This window comes from Zea mays, chromosome 6 (genome assembly GCF_902167145.1).
Source record: "Zea mays cultivar B73 chromosome 6, Zm-B73-REFERENCE-NAM-5.0, whole genome shotgun sequence".
In the NCBI taxonomy this organism is placed as follows: Eukaryota; Viridiplantae; Streptophyta; class Magnoliopsida; order Poales; family Poaceae; genus Zea; species Zea mays.
In genome coordinates this window covers 128,027,350-128,043,704 of record NC_050101.1, presented here as the reverse complement: position 1 = coordinate 128,043,704, position 16,355 = coordinate 128,027,350, and the positions used below count along the sequence as shown (strand labels likewise).

At 45.7% G+C, this 16,355-nt stretch overlaps 1 protein-coding gene across 1 annotated transcript; it reads right to left on the bottom strand.

Moving 5' to 3' along the window:
• Positions 1–13,681: 13,681 nt before the first annotated feature.
• Positions 13,682–15,008, bottom strand: LOC100282910 (Threonine endopeptidase). Its single transcript, NM_001155816.1, has 5 exons — positions 14,725–15,008; positions 14,560–14,651; positions 14,310–14,417; positions 14,131–14,202; positions 13,682–13,937 (listed from the first exon to the last, which is right to left on the bottom strand). The coding sequence occupies exons 1-5, from the start codon at positions 14,831–14,833 to the stop codon at positions 13,872–13,874; spliced, it is 447 nt and encodes a 148-aa protein (NP_001149288.1). The 5' UTR covers positions 14,834–15,008; the 3' UTR covers positions 13,682–13,871.
• Positions 15,009–16,355: the final 1,347 nt, after the last annotated feature.

Sequence of the window (16,355 nt, the reverse complement as noted above, 5' to 3'; positions counted from 1 at the left end):
CTATTTAGTGGGGTCTGTTTTTATTTTCTGATAAGATTGGACCTTTGCCTAGTGCTTCGGTCAGTGTATTGACTTAAACCTCTTGTTATTTTTCTTATCAATATATCTTGGTAGATCTCCTGCCCTTTTTTAAAAAAAAAAGAAGAGGTAGGGGATCAATACGTACAATTGCATAATCATCATGCAATGCGGCTGGTTGCCGGAAGATACTCTAGGCCATCATAGTATTTCTATCCGGGACATCAATGTGCTCAAACCCCGCGGGGAGGAAAGGTCTTGGGTCACATCTATCATACGCCATGCGAGCAGCACTAGGAAGCAGAGAGCGAGAGGGCGCATCACCTGGTGGAGCAGAAACCGAGAAACCCCAATGCGAAGCGCAGCGTCCTGAGAGCAACAATTGCTATCGGGAGGAGGAGGCACTTGTTCATTAATTGAGGCAATAGGCAGAGTGACATCACCGTTCACCGCTAGTAGCACCAAAAGACTGATGTGTGGGCCTGAACCAAGCAGAAATTGCAGAAAGGTCCCAATGTCCCAATTGTTATTTAGCGATTTATGAAAGGAGTTCATAAATAAAGCATTCAGAGTACAGAACCCTACACAAACTGAATAAATATGCCCCGCCTTTCCGCATTTAGAACAAGGCAATCCACCATTACCAGAATGGGACGCTCCGTTTGGATCATTGGAATTGAATTTCATTCTAATAATATTAATTTAGGCATATATCAATTAAGTTAATTCAGTTTTATACAAAATATATTTATGTACTATTATTAGCAAGACATCAAAGATATTTATGTGCTATATTTTTACCGTAGAGGAGTGAGACGAAAAGTGTCACGTAAGTTACAGAGTAGAAACAAATTCTACTACTGTATAAAATCATTTCACATCTCCCACCCCATGAATTTGAGATAGACTAATATCTGAACTTTGGAAAGTGGTGGATTGTCAAATTCCAAACTAAATAAAAAGTTAGTTTATTGAGTGAATTCTAATTCCTCTAAAATAAAGGGGTCCAAACGCCCCCGTAACGGTAATTTTTTTGCTGGCCTTCATGACTGAATCACGACTTGACGGTAGATAAAGGGCCCAATTTGTCGAAGACTGATAATTTATGGGCCTCCCGAATCTAGCCCAATCTCTCAAAAACAGAACGACGACTATTCACATTATTATCCAGCAAGACATGGCCCAGCCTAAAAGAAAGATTATTTCAGTTTGAATTTGAACTATTGCTGTGATTTTCGCCTAATGAGACATCAAAGGAAAACCGTTGCCGTGGATGATGAGGCGACGATTGATGATGAACCCTAGGAGAGGGCAACATACGAGTAGTATGATCTTGACGACGATGATGAATCTGTAAAAGATTTCCGACAAGTAATATGAGTCCAAGAAATTTCTTCCTCTAAAGAGTATGCTCGTAATTACTTGACCTAGTCTGGACTGTGGGGGTGGATATCTCTGGATCCTCACAAACACAGAAACATGTCATGGGACGTCTGATGGGCCTCTCAATAGTTTGTCTTGCGGGACGGGCCAACAGGCTACAACCAGATTGGGCGAACTTGATCCAAGAAGATAGAAACTGAGCGTCCGAGTTATACGCTTACCGAAACGCTAGTATCTCGGGTGATGAAGTTGCACACACCCGAAGAGCTATGCATTCGACGCTAACTCGACTGGGGAAGTGATCGAACTCTAGATAAACAGGATTAAAGGCCACGATAAAGAAGGAGATAGGTATAATAGATAGTAATCATAACTTGTAAGTGATAACTCTCTGGTCGTATATATAAGGACAATATAGACCTCTACAAAATCATCTCATCTTGTCCCATCACACACGTCGGAGGGGAGAGAACCGGAGACGGTACTAGCCCAAACCTCACTATCGCTCCTTACCACTACCGGACACAGCTCCTTTGCCGTGTGTCTCAGACACTCGGCAAAGGCTATTTTACACTCGGCAAAGGCTTTGCCGAGTGTAACACTCGGCAAAGAACGCTCGGCGAACTGTACATCGGCAGCGGTCTCTTTGCTGAGTACTTTTTGTCGGGCACTCGGCAAAGAATTTGCCGAGTGCCATTTGACACTCGGCAAAGAAAAGTCACCGTCACGGCGCCAAGTGACGGTGATGGATCCTTTGCCGAGTGTCTTCTTTGGCACTCGGCAAAGAGGCCAATTTTGCCGAGTGCCTGCTATCATGGCCCTCGGCAAAGACGGGTCCAGTGGGCCCCACCGCCAGTCCCTGTGCCGAGAGCTCTCGTCGGCACTCGGCAAAGGAGGACTCTTTGCCGAGTGTCTAGTGGACCGGCACTCGGCAAAGAGTCCTCTAGTGGGCACCTTTGCCAGTCCCTTTGCCGAGTGCCTTGGCAACAGCACTCGGCAAAGATGGCTTTGCCGGTTCCCAGGTTTCCTTCTTTGCCGAGTGCTATGGTCAGCACTCGGCAAAGATGGCTTTACCGGTTCCTAGGTTTCCTTCTTTGCCGAGTGCCATGGTCATAGCACTCGGCAAAGCGACCCTTTGTCGAGTGTTACACTCGGCAAAGTGACCAGGATGTCCCTTTTTTATTTGTTTTTGATGTTTCATCCAAACAAACAAAAGATATATATCATTCACATCACATTATATATCAATCGCATCACAGAATGAACACATTTATCATCAACACCATATATATCACAAAGTCTCACTAATATAAGTCTCACAAATATAAGTCAGGATCATCACAAAACAGATATAAGTCTGGATCATCACTAACATCACCAAGTATCTCACAAGACCAAGTCTAGCCAAACATCACCAACACTCACAAGACCAAGTCTGGATCATCAACGAGGTGGGCATCTGGACTGGTTCGGCGAAGGGCTGGACGAAGCATGAGGGTTGTTCGACGCCGCTGATTGACCCTGCACAGAGAAGAGATTGTATGTGTGAGAACATATGAATATATATCATGCAGTACTAAAATTTTGATACTCACAGGAGTAGTGAACTCAGCAGGGTCAGTTGCAGGGAACAACGGAGGTGGTGGAGCATGACCCTGTGCGGCGCCAAGGCTCTGCATGTACGCGAACATCTCCGCCATCCTCTTCTCCAGCTCCTCACGTTGCCTCCTCTCATCATCTAGCTGAGTCTGTAATATTTCGCCCTAATGTTACGATAATGCAAAGAGAAGATATATAATAATCAATGAACGATGAATAGATAAAGAATAACCTGGAGTTGCTGGATACGATGCTGTGAGCTGTCCTGCCGAGGTCGTATGGCTAGGCTCGGGCTCGTGCTCCTTGCTCACACCTGAGAGAGAGTGGGAGTGGAGGACGAGTCGATTGCCCCGTCGGCAATCCAGTACCGCCCATGCCTCTTGCCTCCTCCGACCCTCATGAGGACATCTCCGTCGATGTCCTCGGTCCTCGGATCGTAATCTGGCCCATGGACCACCTTGGCCATGGCGGTGTACTCACTGAGGCGGCTGTGGATGGCGGGGTTGGTGTACGCCTCGGGCCCGTCATCCGGGTTGTAGGTGACGTCGGACGTCGCCTTCCCCTTGTGGGCCATAGCATATGCCGAGAACGTGGAGCAAGGCGCGCCACCATGTGCCGCCGACTGCGAGAAAACCAATGAGATGGTTAGAAATCATGTCTAATCGAAAGTTATATACCTAAATAAAAAAGAGCGCGTACCCATGCTTCCGCGTATTTGCCCAGGTTGCGGCTGCCTTGATGGTGGGAGGGACCTTACATCAGCAAACGTCGTTCCCGGCTAGCGTTGTGCGCCTCGTCCCACTCAGCCGAGCACCACCTTTGCACCATCTGCTCCCAGCACTCAGGATGCGCGGCGCACCAATGAGGAATCATCTAAAAAATATAAGTACACCGCATATCAGAAGATAAAAATAAGCATATTTAGTACCAATAATAAAGTTTTGTATTTACCTGCAAGTACTGGTCCGGAGTCAACGACATGGTTCGGGCGTCCTTCTTGTTCACCTTCTCCCCAAGGACGGAGCCGTGATAAGTGACGATGGCCTGGATGCGTGCCTCGTAGTGCATGTCCACGACGAGCTTCTTACAGCACGTAGTAGACACCACATCCGCCCTGGCCTCGTATCCAGCATCGCATCTGAAGAAATCCTACATACAAAGACGATGTATCCATACATTATTTCAAGAATATGCAACAAATGTGACTTATTAAACAATATAGTGCGAGGAAGACTTACCCACAGCTCTTGCTTCACCCACTCCGCCTTGTTGTTGAATTGTCTGCCGTCCCGATCTACTGCATCGGAGGCGACGGCGTAGTGGTCGAAGGTGTATGCTGGGCTCGTCACTTCGGCGTACTCGACAAGTCCAGGGAAGTGTTCCCTGCATAGAAGGCCGAGGATGCCATTGGGGTCGCGGCCGTGACCCCCTGCAGTCTCCAAAACCATCCAAGACCTGTCCAAGTGATTAAGATGAAGTATTAGTTTCTATTATTAATTTGAACATATAATATGAAAAAGCAGCAACAACATCTAAAGTTACCTACCTCTCTCCATCGGGTCGTATCAGCGGACGTCTGTCATGAAGTATGGGTCGCTTAGGGAGACTCGCGGGACCTCGCAGGTAGATACTCCTCAAACCTGAGGAGCCAGAACCTGAGACGTCCTGCTGAGCGGCGGCGTCGTCGTCGTCGTCGTCCTGCTGCGTCGCATCGTCGTCGTCCTGCTGTGCCGCATCGACAGCGGCTTGCTGCTCCACCTGCTGCTGTACGGCGTCGTCCTGCTGCGCCTCCTCCTCCGTCCTACGAGTGCTCCTCCTCCCCCTCCCCCTCCCCCTCCTCGTCCTCGTCCCACCGCCCACCATCTTTGTCCAACAACCTACAATTAAGAGTAAACAATTAAGCACAGATAAAAAAATATGTATTTAGAAACATATGCAAAATAAATGAAATATAGCATTACATCGATTAAAAATAATCTTCATATGTGTCCGGGTTAGCCGGATCATAAGTGTCATCATCACTATCAACCATTTCATAGTCAACATCATCTGAAGGCGCAATTTCGTCATTGGCATTGCCTTCAAGTATTTCTAAGTCATTCTCATTTTGCACGTCATCATCCTCGTCATCAACAACCATTTCAATATCTACTTCCATTCCGATCGCTTCGGTTAAGTCTATCTCAAATTGCCCTTCGAGCCCATCTTCTTGGAAGAACTCTCTGTCATATGTGTCCGGGTCTAAGTTATAATCTTCATCGTTTGGAACAGGTAATTTAGCGTGCGGTGATACCTTATACACAACATCCCAACCCTTAAGATGTTGTTTCGTTTGGCACGCATATGGAAGATAATACACTTGTGTGGCCTGTTGGGCCACAATATAGACATCGTCTCCTGGTAAGGTGGAATCCTGTCGAATTTCGACTAGCCCAAGATTAGAATGTGTCCGTCTCGTAACTTCAGGGTCAAACCAATGACATTTGAATATCACTGGAGTAAGAGGTTTGGAACCATAAAAATTGAGTTCATATATTTCTTCAATTCTTCCATAATACTCGACCTCGTCAAGCCCGGGCGTAAAGACTCCAGAACACGTGGTTTTTCGATTGGGCCGACTTTGGTTGTAGCTTGTTGTGCGAAAACGGTATCCATTGACGTCATACCCAGAAAATTTCCTGACCCTATAGGCAAAGCCATTGGCTACTTGTCTCAACTCGGCACTCATAGACGACTCTCTTTGGCCCTGCAAGTTCAAACACGCTAGATTGTTATATTATTCGCACGTAAGAGCAACTTCAAATGACAAACTAAGCACGTACCTTACGTTTAAACCAGGAAATGAAATCGGGCAATCCATTTCCCGCACCCTTTCGAAGAAGGGTATCATATTCCTGTGGAGTTGGGTCCCTTGATCGACGCCAGAATTCATGAAGAAATTGCTCCATGTATGGCGTCACCTCTTCAAGGTTGGTCAATACATATAGCATGATATGGCGCCACTCTTCATGTCTCAGGGTCTTGGTGGTCGAACCACTTGCGCTTCCAAGTTGCCCTCGAAAAATGCTGAGGTTCGATTCATTGTCGCCATCATTGTAACGAGGGGGTGGATTATGCACGCTCGGCAGTTTGTCACCATAGTAAGTTGTTGTGAAGTTTGAGACCTCCTCCAGTATGTATGCCTCTGCAATGGAAGCCTCGATTTTGCATTTATTTCTACATTTCTTTCGGATAGTCTTTAGACATCTCTCGATTGGATAGCACCAACGTCCCTGCACGGGCCCCCCATTCGTGCCTCATACGGGAGATGAATAATCAAATGCTGCATCGGATTGAAGAAGCCGGGTGGAAAGATCTTCTCCAGCTTACACAGTAACACGGGTGCCATCCTTTCCAAGTCTGCAATCATGGTCCGAGCTAACTCTTTTGCACAAAGCTGGCGGAAGAAATAGCTCAACTCTGCAAGCGCTAGCCAGACATGCTCAGGGACATAGCCTTGAACCATTGCCGGAAGAATTCGTTCAATCCATATGTGGAAGTCATGACTCTTCATCCCTAAGACTCGCAGAGTAGATAAGTTCACCCCCTACTAAGGTTAGCTGCATACCCATCAGGGAACATTAACATCTTGATCCACTGTAGTACTTCCTTCCTCTGGGCCCTGCTCAGGACGAAATCGGCCTTAGGCCTTCTCCATGTCTTACCACCACTAGGCGGCTTCATCTCTTGGTTTGGTCTATCACATAACTCTGCCAGAATCCACTCTTGCCTTTACGTTATCCTTTGACTTATCAGGAATCTCCATAATTGTTGCCCAAAGTGCCTCGGCGACATTCTTTTCAGTGTGCATCACGTCAATGTTGTGTGGAAGGAGCAGGTCATCATAATAGGGGAGCCGAGTCAAGCCCGACTTATGTGTCCACATATGTTGCTCACCATATCCCACAAAACCACCTTCTGGGTTGGCCACGAGACCATCTATCTGTTCGCGAACTTCGGCACCAGTCATCATTGCAGGTGGGCGGTCTGTCACCATGACACCTTTCGTAAAGTTCTTGATGTCTAGTCGGAATGCATGGTCAGGAGGGAGAAATTGTCGATGTTTATCGAATGACGAATATTTGCCACCCTTCTTCAACCAAATGAACCTAAGAGCTTCCTTGCAAAGTGGGCATGGGAACTTACCGTGAACACACCAGGCGCAAAATAGCCCATACGCCGGAAAGTCATGCATGGAGTACTGGTACCAAACATGCATTTTGAAGTTTGTCTTCGTAGCTCGGTCGTACGTCCATACCCCTTCCTCCCAAGCACGGACCAATTCATCAATCAAAGGCTCCATGTACACGCCCATTTTATTCCCCGGGTGTCCAGGAATTATCAACGACACGAATATGTTCTGTCTTTGAAAGGATACGCCGGGGGGGATATTGATGGGGATAACGAACATGGGCCAACATGTGTATGGGGCAGCGGTCATTCCATCGGGATTGAACCCATCTGTGGCCAGCGCAACACGAACATTACGAGCCTCTTTGGCTTTCTCATGGTGAATGGCATCAAAGTGGGTCCATGCTTCACCATCGGATGCGTGAACCATCTTGTCAGGATTGTATCGTTTGCCTTTTTTGTGTCATGTCATCTGTTTCGCGGATTCCTCTGTCATGTATAGACGCTGGATCCTCGGTATGAACAGAAGGTGGCGTAGGATTGTCACGGGGATGTCGAGCTGCCTCTTCTGTCCATCACCAGAGTCTACCTCCATGAACCTAGACGATTTACACTTCGGACAGTACTTTGCCTCAGTGTGTTCTTTCCTAAATAGGACACAGCCCTTCGGACAAGCATGTATCTGCTCATACATCATCTTGAGTGCACGAAGGAGTTTCTGTGCCTCGTACATGCTCTTTGGCAGAACGTGATCCTCCGGAAGCAGGCTGCCAATAACTGTCAACAAACCATCGAAGGCGTCTCGACTCATGCTATACTGCGACTTGAACGCCATTATACGCCCAATGGCATCCAGTTGAGAAACCTTTGTCTTGCCGTGAAGGGGTTTTTGTGCCACGTCAAACATGTCGTAGAATGCCTTTGCGGTCGCCTCTGGCTCGTCCTCCGTACGTCCTTCGGCAAACTGTGCCTCGTGATAGTCGTTCAACATGTCCGCTACCCCGGCATCAGCATCGTAATCCTCGACGCGTTGTCTCACCACCTCCTCTCTCGTGCGATGCGCTTCACCATGGAAGATCCACCGAGTATAGTCCGGCGTAAATCCATTCTTCCAAATATGTTCTACCATGGCCTTCTTTGGTTTTCTTTTCCGGTTGTCACATTTGCTGCACGGACAAGGGACTAGGCTAGCTCCTTTAGCAGCTTCGCCATATGCCCGTTCCATGAAAGCATCGGTCTTCCTAATCCATTCAGGGGTGACATCATTACGTCGAACGCGGCCCGTGTACATCCACTCACGGTCCTCCATCCTCTAACATATATAACCGAGTATAGTTTAATATAGACATGTAATGCATGTACACTACGTTCCTACCTTCTAATAGGTGATGATAGGTCCTAATCTCACCCGCGGTTGCGTAGATGGAGTTAGTTTCCATGCTCTACTCCGATCCGAGATAGAATTTCGGCAGCACCTCCCCGCTGTTCTCCGGATACACGTCCTGGCAGGGAGAGTGTACTGTCCGGAGAACAACAGGGAGGTGACGCCGAAACTCTATCTCGGACCGGAGTAGAGCATGAAACTAACACCATCTACGCAACCGCGGGCTGTCCAAAAAACGTGGACAATTCGAAACTGATACATTTGTAGATATGCAAAGATCTGCATATCTACATCGTATCTCTTTCGAACGGGAGATGACTAACTGGGTTACGTGATCTACGACCATGATGCGGAAATTGAGGTTATACCTAGGGTGACGGTGGAGTCAGGCTAGCGGGGCTGTGGCGGGTTGGTGCAGTGGCGACTCGACGCGGTGCAGGTAGACCCACAGCGGCTAGGAAGACCTCTGCAAAAAAATAAACAAGCCTGTCAATAAAAATTTCGACAGCACCTCCCCTGCACGGGGAGGTTTCCAAAACCTGCAAATAAAACTGACAACACAATGGCTGACATCCACACATATATCAACGACACGATGGCCGACAATCACATTTAATCGACATCCATATCCACCATCACATTATATAGAAACTATTTTACTATCGCCACACAATCATATCTAATCGGCATACAACTAAAACTAGGACCCTGACCCGGGCTTTCCGTGGGTCGTAGCACATGACACACCACCGAGTTCATGAAAACAAATCTTAGATAATTAAGTATAGATGTTGACAGGTTGTGCTTACTTCAATATCCGTTCCAAGTTCATGAAAACAAATCTTAGATAATTAAGTATAATTATTTAGTGGCATGGTTAAATTTTAAAAAAATTCATAAAAACAGATAATTTACATCTACATTTCACAAACACAACATATAATTTACATCTACATTTCACAAACATCTAAGATTTTACCACAGACTACACAAATTTGCTATAACGATGCTAAAACTTGGATTGTTACAGCTCTTACCAGAGGATGGCGCGCGGGGAGGGCGGCGACCTTGGCGGCGTAAGGACAACGGGGATGGGCGGCGACCGTGGCGGCGTGAGGACGGTGGGGAGGGGTGGGGCGGTCTGAGTATGGCGGGGAGGGGCAGGGCGGCATGCGAATGGCGGGGAGCGGCGAGGCGGCGTCCGGGCGGCGCGACAGTGGCGAGGCGGGTGGCGCGCGCGGCGAGGCGGCGTCCGGGGGCGAGCTATGGCGGGGAGGGACGGGGCGAGCGGCGAGGCGAGCGGCGAGCGACGTGCGAATGGCGGCGAGCGGCGAGGCGAGCGGCGAGCGACGTGCGAATGGCGGCGAGCGGCGAGGCGGCGTCCGCGCGGCGTCCGCGCGGTGAGGCGGCGAGCCGCGGGTGAGAGTGGTGAGATTGAGAGAGTGAGAGGAAAGAGTGCGGCGGTGCTCGGTTTACTGCCAACGAAACAGTCTTTGTCGAGTGCCAGATCGCGGGCACTCGACAAAGATTTTTTAAAAATTAAAAAATATACTTTGCCGAGTGCCTTTGATCTGGCACTCGGCAAAGGCTTTTTTGCCGAGTGCCTTTCTATTGGCACTCGGCAAAGACTAGACTTAGGGTTTTTACAAAAACTTTGCCGAGTGCCGCACGACAAGCACTCGACAAAGCTTTCTTTGCCGAGTGTCCAAGCTGGGGCACTCGGCAAAATATATTTTAATTTTTTTATTTTGTTTATGAAACTTTTTGTGGTATGTTCCTACACTATGTAGACCTACATGTACCATTTTGGGACAATTATAACTGTGTTTTCAATAGCTAGTAGATTTAGTTCGTTTATTTGAATTTCTTCGAAAAATTTAGATTTGAACTGCAAGTCACTCGAAACTTGGAAAACCGTGCATGCAAAAATGATATCCATGCTACTTAGCACAAGTTACCACTGATTTCAGGAGCGGACCGGAAACTTCGAGCACCATGCTCACTCAACATGGCCGTAAACTTGCCATCCAGCTGTTTAAAATTTTTATAAAACACAAACAAAGTCAGAAAATCATGAAACTTGTCCACGTGTTATGATATCATATGTACAGGCTGTGAAAAAAAATTTAGAATGTTTGGAGAAAGTTGTGAGACACAATGTGTAGAAACCTAAGAGAACTACACATGAAATCATAGAGTTTCAATGTGGATCTCTTAGGTTTGTACACATAGCGCGTCATAGTTTTCTCGAAAATTTTATATTTTTTTATCACAGCCTTAACATATGATATCATGACACGTAGACAAGTTTCATGATTTTCTGACTTTGTTTGTGTTTTATACAATTTTTAAACATGTGGATGCCAAGTTCACGACCATGTTTAGTGAGCATGTTGCTCGAAGTTTCCGATACGCTCCTGGAATCGGTCGTAACTTATGGTAAGTAACATGAATATCATTTTTGCATGCACGGTTTTCCATGTTTCGAGTGACCTGCAGTTCAAATCTGAATTTTCCGAAGAAATTCAAATAAACGAACTAAATCTACTAACGATTGAAAACTCTGTTATAATTGTCCACAAATGATAAATATAGGTCTAAATAGTGTAGGAACATACCACAAAAAGTTTGGGAGACAAAATAAAAAAATAAAAAATATACTTTGCCGAGTGTCTAGAGAAGGCACTCGGCAAAGCGTCCTTTGCCGAGTGCCCAATATGTGGCACTCGGCAAAGACTGACGGCCGTCAGCTGTAGACGGCCGCTAACGGCCCTTTGCCGAGAGTCCTCTTTGCCGAGTGTTTGACTCTCGGCAAAGCAGTCTTTGCCGAGTGCTGGGCTGTGCCGAGTGTCCCGCACTCGGTAAATAAGATCTTTACCGAGCGTAGGACTTTGCCGAGTGCGGCGCTCGGCAAAGTCGGCTTTGCTGAGTGCGGCGCTCGGCAAAGTCGGCTTTGCCGAGTGCCCGATAAAAAGCACTCGGCAAAGCCACCGGCACTCGGCAAAGAGCCGAATTCCGGTAGTGTACGTTAGTTCCTCCATCCGCTCGGTCTTATGTTTATGTTCATAGAGGTGAGTACACATGTATATATACTTAAGACCATCTCCGTCCGTACAATGTAATTCAAAAATGGTTTTTTATTAAACTTTCTATGGAATATATCTTGATATTTGTTGAGTTTGTAGATATCAGTGTATTTTTCTAAAAAAATTGATCAGTATTCACTACCGGAATCGACGGCTTTGCCGAGTGTGCACTCGGCAAAGAGGGCTCGACACATCGGCAAAGCCGTCTTTGCCGAGTATTTTTTCTCGGGCACTCGGCAAAGTGGTTTGCCGAGTGCCAGAGAGCACTCGGCAAAGAAAAGCAGCCGTTACGGCGATGGGTGACGGAGACGGAGTTACATTTGCCGAGTGTCTGCCTGACAGCACTCGGCAAAGAATCCGCCAGAGGGGTCCCCATATCAGGTACTTTGCCGAGTGCCAGAGCCATTACACTCTCAAAGAACCTATACTGGCGTCGGCAAAGACTTCTTTGTCGAGTGCCAACTGACAGGCACTCGACAAAGGTTGTATTTAGGGTTTTTTAGAAAAATTATGCCGAGTGCCACACGGCTGGCACTCGGCAAAGCCTTGTTTACCGAGTATCTTCTTTGGGCACTCGGCAAAGCTTACTTTTATTTTTTTTTATTTTGCCAAACAAACTTTTTGCGGCATGTTCCTACACTATGTAGACCTACATGTACTATTTTGGGACAATTAGAAAATTGTTTTCTATAGCTAGTAGATTTAGTTCGTTTATTTGAATTTCTTCGAAAAATTCACATTTGAACTGCAAGTCACTCGAAACTTGGAAAACCGTGCGTGCAAACATAATATCCATGCTATTTAGCACAAGTTACGACCAACTTTAGGAGCGGACCGGAAACTTCGAGCACCATGCTCACTCAACATGGCTGTGAATTTGCCATCGAGCTGTTTTAAAATTGTATAAAACACAAACAAAGTCAGAAAATCATGAAACTTGTCCACATGTCATAATATCATATGTAGAGGCTGTGATAAAAATTTGAGAAAGTTTCGTGAAAGTTGTGACGTACTATGTGTAGAAACCTAGGAGAACTACATTGAAACTCTATGATTTCATGTGTAGTTCTCCTAGGTTTCTACACATAGTACATCTCAACTTTCTCGAAACTTTCTTAAATTTTTATCACAACATCTATATATGATATCATTACACGTGGACAAGTTTAATGATTTTCTGACTTTGTTTGTATTTTATACAATTTTTAAACATGTGGATGACAAGTTCACGGCCATGTTTAGTGAGCATGTTGCTCGAAGTTTCCAGTCCGCTCGTGGAATCGGTCGTAACTTTGTGCTAAGTAGCATGTATATCATTTTTGCAAGCACGGTTTTTCAAGTTTCGAGTGACCTGCAGTTCAAATCTGAATTTTCCGAACAAATTCAAATAAACGGACTAAATCTACTATCGATTGAAAACTCTGTTATAATTGTCCACAAATGATACATGTAGGTCTACATAGTATAGTAACATACCACAAAAAAGTTTGGTGGACAAAATTTAAAAAATAAAAATATGTTTTGCCGAGTGTCCACAGAAGACACTCGGTAAAGAGTTCTTTGCCGAGTGCCGACCCTCGGCCCTCGGCAAAGGCTGACGGCCGTCAGCTTTAGAACGGCCGCTGACGGCCCTTTGCCGAGAGCCGCCTTTGCCGAGTGTTTGCCACTCGGTAAAATTGTCTTTGCCGAGAGTTTTCCTGTGCCGAGTATCCTGCACTCGGTAAACTACCTCGTTACCGAGAGCGGGACTTTGCCGAGTGCGGCTCTCGGCAAAGCAACCTTTGCCGAGTGCCCGATAAAAAGCACTCGGCAAAGACCCGGATTCCGGTAGTGATTAAAGGATTTTGACTTACAACAAAACTAAGGTGGCCTAGATCGAATTTGGAATCAAAGGAATAATTTATTCATGTTACAATTGTATATTATTTATGTTATCGAATAAGTTCTTAATATTGGTATAGATTACACACTCTATTTGTTTTACCCTTATTTTTGTTTACGTACAATAAAATTGCTAAATCAAAAAGAAGAATTTAGCAGATAGGTAATACGATACATTTAAACTACAATGCTACTACGTACATAACAAACGAACCTTCCTTTGTATACAGAAGATATACAGCACACAATACATGGGCAATAATAGTACTCAAGTAGTTGCATATTGGTTCTCCGATCGAATAGATCTCTTTCCAAAGAAGAAAGGACGCTCTAAAACTTTCCATGAGCGTTTATTCTGTTCCAGCTATTTTTTTCTTCAAGGTCTCAATGTCGGCGGCCAACTCTTTCCTGCTTTCCTGTAACCGGAGTAAAACAAGAACCAAGGACATTTATGTAAGAGAGCTTCTTTGTATGAACAGGATTAATTAAGACAATTGCAAAAAAATTATATTGCATTCCAATTTCCAAATTGAACATTCAGTGGGCTCAGCATATATATATATTGCAAAGTAGTGTATATATTACAGGTAGTGGATGCTTATCATTTACCTTAAAGAGAAGGTAGCGGTACACGAACCAGCCGGTGTAGCCGAGCCCAACGAGCTCCAGGATCTTGGGGAGCTGCTCAAGAACACCACGGCCGGTTAGCGCAATTTAGAGCAGAATTGGACTGGAATGATATATACTCCAGGTACGGTGTTCCCTGACGGACACGGGACACTACATACCAGCGGCACGGCGTTGATGGCGCCCACGACCACGGACGTCAGCCATAGGGCGACGACGGCGCCGCCGCCGTACAAGAGGACGGTGGGCTTGTCCTCAACGGCGTCCCACTGCAAGCCAGAAGTCAAAGGCACAGAACAGAACGGGGTGAGGTCAAGGCATGCGCATTGTTGCCTGAGATATATATGGCCAGTAGGCATGTCCGTCCATTATTTGTGGACGGGCGACGGACGGCAACTGGCAGGTACGTACCTTCGCTTTGAGGTCCTCGATCAACTCGTCGCCGGAGGCCGATGTGTCCTCGGAAGCGGCCTTCGCACGGAGCAGGGAGAGCCTCGGTGCATCTGCAAAGCCGCGAGGGCACGGGTGAATAATCCTCTAAAACGACGTCGGTCAGATGAGCAATCTAGTTATTACCTTGGAAGCGAAGCTGGCAGACGCTGCGCCGAGGGAGGAGGGCGGAGCGCGGAGCGGCGGGGAGGCGCGCGCCGCCGAGGAGCGCCACGGAGTACGCCGTGGCCGCCATGCCGGTGTGCACCAGCTAGCTCACTCTTATCGCTACGGCTACGGCTAAAGCGCTTCTCGGCCTCTCCTTGTGCTGTGCTATGCGCTCCTATGGACCAAAGTGGAACGGTTATTGTGCCCTGCTGTCCTCTCGCCCTGAGTCGTGTGAGTGCACATGTGGCCAGATGCTTGCCTGTGATTGGCTGCCTCCCTATCTTCAAAATCCATGTATGGCCTCTCATTCCCGAGACTGATTGTAGAACGTACGCCAGGCCCACCGAGGGACTGTTTCTTAGCTTCTGCACAGACTCGGGTACTGAAACATAACACCCTTACAGTATCTCCAATAAGACTGTTTTCGGCAGACCATGTATACGAATGTGTAAAACACCGTTTTTTCGTTGTCATTTGTACTGTTTACAGAGTGAATTTTAAAATATTGGATGAGATAAGAAGTGGGATAGAAAATATGTTGGAGACAACCTAACATCCATAAAAACCACCACGATTATTTGGATGTTGTTGGGGGAAAAGTCTTTTGCCGAAGGTCAACAAAATGACCTAATCTTAACTTCCTTGAGATTTGTTCCAAAGGTAATCATTCTATGCATGCCGAAGGTATTTAACTCTTTAACGAAGGTCGAAAATGGAATGAACGAAGCTCAACCTCGAGTGAGTAGACGAAGCACATTGTGGAGTTCGAAACACACGACAAGGAGACAAAAAGAGGATTTACTGATGTGCACGTCAAGGCTTGCGAATGAAACGACGATGTTGCCCCTACTAGATTTCATAGTTCGTATGTATAGGAATTGAGGGCATGGTTGTAATATAATATGAGAGCCACACCATTAATGCTAATTCGTCCTCCCGTGTTCTATATATCCATTTTTCTCTTCTTTTGATAAAAATATTGGAAATGAGTATACTAAATGGAAAGTATCAATGGATAAGATTTTTGCACGATGTCGTATATATGATAGGAGAAAAATTAAAATTGTGGCTAGTACTTTAACGAATCATGCATTAGTTTGGTGGAACAAATTGCATGACTATGACAAACCACACACTTGAGCTGATATGAAAGTGCTTATGAGAGAACAATTTGTTTCTTCCCATCATGCCATGACTTCAAATAGATCTAAGTTACTTTTGTTACACGATGATTGTACTATTGATTCTTTTGATAACAAGGAGTTGAGTGATGATTCTTCTATTAATTATATGCCAAAACTTGAGAACAAACTTGATATTGTTGCTTCCAATCCTATTAGTTGTGTTGAAATAGAATATTCAATCCCATAACTAGTGTGCATGATGAGTTGAAATTGTTACTTCTTTAAATACTTTGGGTTATATTGAATTTGATGTTCTATGTAATCTAAATAATTTAGAGGAGAAACTTTCTTTTAGTGTTTATTTTCCATGGTTATCTAAATATATATATCATGTTATTGGAAGATATAATTGGAAAGGAGAATATATGACACATCGAGTATATATATATTTGTTCAAATATGAAATCGTCTTTTGTCATAAAACAA